This window comes from Trypanosoma equiperdum (genome assembly GCF_001457755.1).
Source record: "Trypanosoma equiperdum strain OVI genome assembly, contig: ctg_1450, whole genome shotgun sequence".
In the NCBI taxonomy this organism is placed as follows: domain Eukaryota; phylum Euglenozoa; class Kinetoplastea; order Trypanosomatida; family Trypanosomatidae; genus Trypanosoma; species Trypanosoma equiperdum.
Genome location: NW_027123450.1, coordinates 1 through 3757, shown reverse-complemented (window position 1 = coordinate 3757; position 3757 = coordinate 1). Strand labels below are relative to the sequence as shown.

Sequence of the window (3757 nt, the reverse complement as noted above, 5' to 3'; positions counted from 1 at the left end):
AAAAAAAAAATCAATGAAACCAAACAGCTCGGGAGTCCTAAGCGTCTGGCACCCCGCTACGCTGAACGGCCACACAAAGCAGAGAGAGGTTTAAGACGTTGCTGCACTTTTTGGGTTTGCTGCCGTTGCAGTTTATCCCTCAGTCGCCGCAGCTGTGCCTCTTTGCCTACTTTCAGACTCCGCAGTTCACTTAGTCGTCTCATCTCACTTCTATGTTTTTCACCCACCTCTTGCATCCGCTTCTGTAAAAGCTGCAGTGACTCCTTAACACCTTGCAGCTCAACCTCCACCGCTTGTTGACCCCTTGTCAAACCTTCGCGCAGGGAGGTAAGAAGCTGCGTGTCATTTGGATTCTGCCGCTCTGAACGCTTCGGCAAATTGGATGACGTTGCCTCTATAGTTCGTTCTCGATGGGACCCGGTGGAGCGCATAGCGTGAAGCATCTTCCTCAAGGCAGATACCTCATGCTCAAGAAACATTACACGAGCATCAAGTTGATTTCCCTTCTCCCACAGTTTCTCACGTGTCGTTGACGCGTGGAGAATGAACTTCGCGTGCAGGACCTCTGGATCAACGCTAGTGTCCGCCAACAAAGATTCGTCCTTCTCAACCATATATTCCCATGGTGACGACGATGTAACCGACGAAGGATCGGAATTCTGCCCTGCACGGACGTTTACATTTGCTGCTAGCGCGGCGTTTCGTGCCATCGACCGCATAATGTCTTGGTAACGATCTTTCAGTGCTTGAAGTTGCTGCTGTCGACGACGCAGCTCCGCATGCTTATCTGAAACAGCACGTTGCTCCAGGTGCAGAAGCAGCAACGCATTCTTTGCATCGTCCTGATGTGCCTCCTCGGCTGCCAAAGCTTGACCACGCATTATTTCCTGCATGCCGGCAGCCTCGCAACTTGCTACCATGCGAGATTCTGCCAAGCGATTGAGGGTCTGTAGCTGTAAGTTCGCCTCTTCCACAAGCAGTAACGCTGTCTGTTTTTCCTGCTGCGACTGCGCCTTCTCCGACTCCAGTCGTTGTAGCTCTGCTCCACGCAGTCCTGCCTCACCAACCAGATGCGCCAACTTCTCTTCATCCTCCAACAATGCACGACGGCGGCTATTCAAGGTGTATTGCAGGGGTGCGACGAGACGCCGCAGTTCATAGCCACGACGTTGCTCTCCTTGCAGCCGCACCCGTAAGTCCTGCGCGTTGCCCAAAAGCATGGCGTATTGCGCCCCACTGCGAGCAGCTGCTTCCAAACGGGCCGCCTGGAGACGCTGCTGTTGTTCCTCCACCTTCGATGTTAGTGCCTCCGCCTGACGCTCGCATTGCTCACGCAGCTGACACTGTTGGGCGTGGTCACGATCCGCAGCTGCCAGAGACTTCCGGACCGCTGCCATTCGTCCATCTAGCGATTCGCCCTGCCTAGCGTGTTGCATCAGCTGCGAGACACACGCAACGTTTGCCGCACGGAGGCGCTCCATCTGGCCGTCAAGCTGCCGCTCATTAGCTTTCAAAGCGTCAAGGGTCTGTAAAAGATAGCGCGGCCCCGGAACGTTTGTACCTTCCTTTTGTTGCCTTTGTATTTCGTCACGCACGACCTTTAGCTCTTGGGCGTGGTGAATGAGTTGCGCCTGTCTATTCCAACGCTCATCACGCAACATTATAGCGTTATCGCGCGACAAAGCTAGCTCTCGATTAACATCCCTTTGTGCGGATAGCTGCCGCCGCATGCTTGCCATCTCCTTCTGTTGATTCTCCACTTCAGCTGTGGTACTGCTCAACAACGCAGTTAATCTGTCCTGCTCACGGAGACGGTCCTGCAGATGTTTGTCGACCAACTTGCGCTGTCTCTCAAGCTCCTCAGCCTCACATTGAAGCTTCATTAACATAGTTCGCTGCGACTCCATCGACTCCTTGCCAGTGGCGTACAACGCCGCGTTCTCAAGCGTCCGCGCCTCTGTTGATTTCATTAGTTCGTGCACCTGTTGGATAGTAAGGGAGGACTTCAGTTTCTCTCGTTTCTCTCGCTCAATGCTTGCCCTCATGGCCGCAAGCTCACGCTGGACCCGCTTGTACTCCTCTCGCTCACGGTCTAGTTGATCCTTAGCGGCATTGAAGGTGGTCTGTTCCCTCTGCAAGGCTCCTTGCAGTTGATCGAAGCGCTGACGGTTCTGTGCTTCAAAAACGCTCAGGTGCTTTTGAAATTCCCCCCCATCGATCCCCTCATTTTCTCGTTGTTGCAATAATTCTTCCTGCTCATGCAGAACTGAAGCCAACTCCTGCTGTTGCCGCTCAAGTGCCAACGTTTTTGACTTAAGTGCCGCTTCGGACCGCAACAATAACTCTTGAAGTTGGTCTTGACGACGGTGCAGTGTTTGCAGCTCAGTGCGGAAGTATGAACCATCCTGCCGCACCTGTTGCAGCTCCGCCTCATCGCTTTCTTCCAACTTTTTCTGCTCTGTAAGAGCAAGCGCAGCAGAATCGACGGCACGCCGCAGCTGTCCAATATTCCTCAGCATAAGCTCCACAACTTCACGATGCGCTGCAGCTTCGTCCATCTTCTCGCTCAAGTCAGTGGCAGCGCGTTGGGCCCTGCGCTGAAGAGCGCGGTTTTCCTCACTGAGCACCCATGACGGCCACTGCATGACCCCACACGAAGTGTACACGCCTGTGCTTTCGCACGCCTACAAAGAAACGAACAGAAGGGGAAGAAAAAGAACCATCACATCCTTGTCAAGATGCTTCAGGGCATCTCACGTTGTGTGAAGAGGGGTTGACGAGCTGAAGAGGGAAACCACAAGGCAAACGGTACAAAAGTGAAAAAGACTAATGAACTGAACAACCTCAAAAGGGGTAGTGAGTCAGTGTGCAGACGCACAGGCACCAACACGAAATTGCGGCAGCTCTCAATAAAGGGTGCGCGAGTACAGAAGGATCAACAAGCTCAGTAGAAGGGCTTCAGGTTCTAAACCTTAACCAAAGGCAAAAAGCCTCCCCTCCGTAACACTCCACTTCCCCCTTTTTTTTTCGTTCGCGTCTATGCACTCCCTGACAAAAGGGACATAAGTTCGTCTTTCGCCCTAGCGGCATCACGGTCCTTCCATCGCTCATATTCCGCCATGTCCTGAGGGTGATCAGTGTCATCTGGTAGCGTTGCGTGTTCCGTTGCCATGTCAGCAGCCATTGCCCCTGGCTCCAACTCGCTGTCATTGCGAGGCCGCTTCTGGGAAGCGGAGGAGTAAACCATATTTACTCGCGACGTCAGTGGTTTTGAAGAACTATTGGAAACATATTTAATAAGGTCATCCTCATCATCATCACTCCCACCAGCAGCGACATCACCACCATGATTGCCTTGTACACACTTTGATGATGTCCCCAAGGGGCTACGCTGATGAGGAAGCGGCACCAACGGCAGACCAAGTTCCTCCTCCTCCTCTTCGTCGGGTGAAACGTTTGTGCTACTCACAACACGGGGCTCAGCCGACATTTTGTTTTCCATTACAAAGAAAATGGACACACGACCAAAGGTTAACAGTTGCCACGTTTCAACTCGGTAAACGTAATTCAGAAACAGCAGCACTGCAACAAAGAGCGTCTACAAAAGAAGAGAACTGTGTTTTATTTATATATATATCATCTACACCGAAGGGAAAAGCCAAATCAGAAGGAAATCGGTGGACGAAGCACAAAAATGAGGAAGAGAAAAGCGAATTACGTTCAGGTAAACGTAACTGCTCCAATGGTGAGTAATACA

At 52.1% G+C, this 3757-nt stretch overlaps 2 protein-coding genes across 2 annotated transcripts; both read right to left on the bottom strand.

Annotated features, from left to right (window-relative positions):
• Nucleotides 1-56: 56 nt before the first annotated feature.
• On the bottom strand, nt 57-2645 carry TEOVI_000580900 (uncharacterized protein; the record flags this gene model as incomplete). Its single annotated transcript, XM_067221483.1, has 1 exon — nt 57-2645. One exon carries the CDS (start codon nt 2643-2645, stop codon nt 57-59), a length of 2589 nt encoding a protein of 862 aa, XP_067077584.1.
• A 392-nt stretch (nt 2646-3037) lies between these two features.
• TEOVI_000580800 (uncharacterized protein) lies at nt 3038-3502 on the bottom strand (the record flags this gene model as incomplete). The annotated part of the gene is made up of 1 exon (XM_067221482.1): nt 3038-3502. One exon carries the CDS (start codon nt 3500-3502, stop codon nt 3038-3040), a length of 465 nt encoding a protein of 154 aa, XP_067077583.1.
• Nucleotides 3503-3757: the final 255 nt, after the last annotated feature.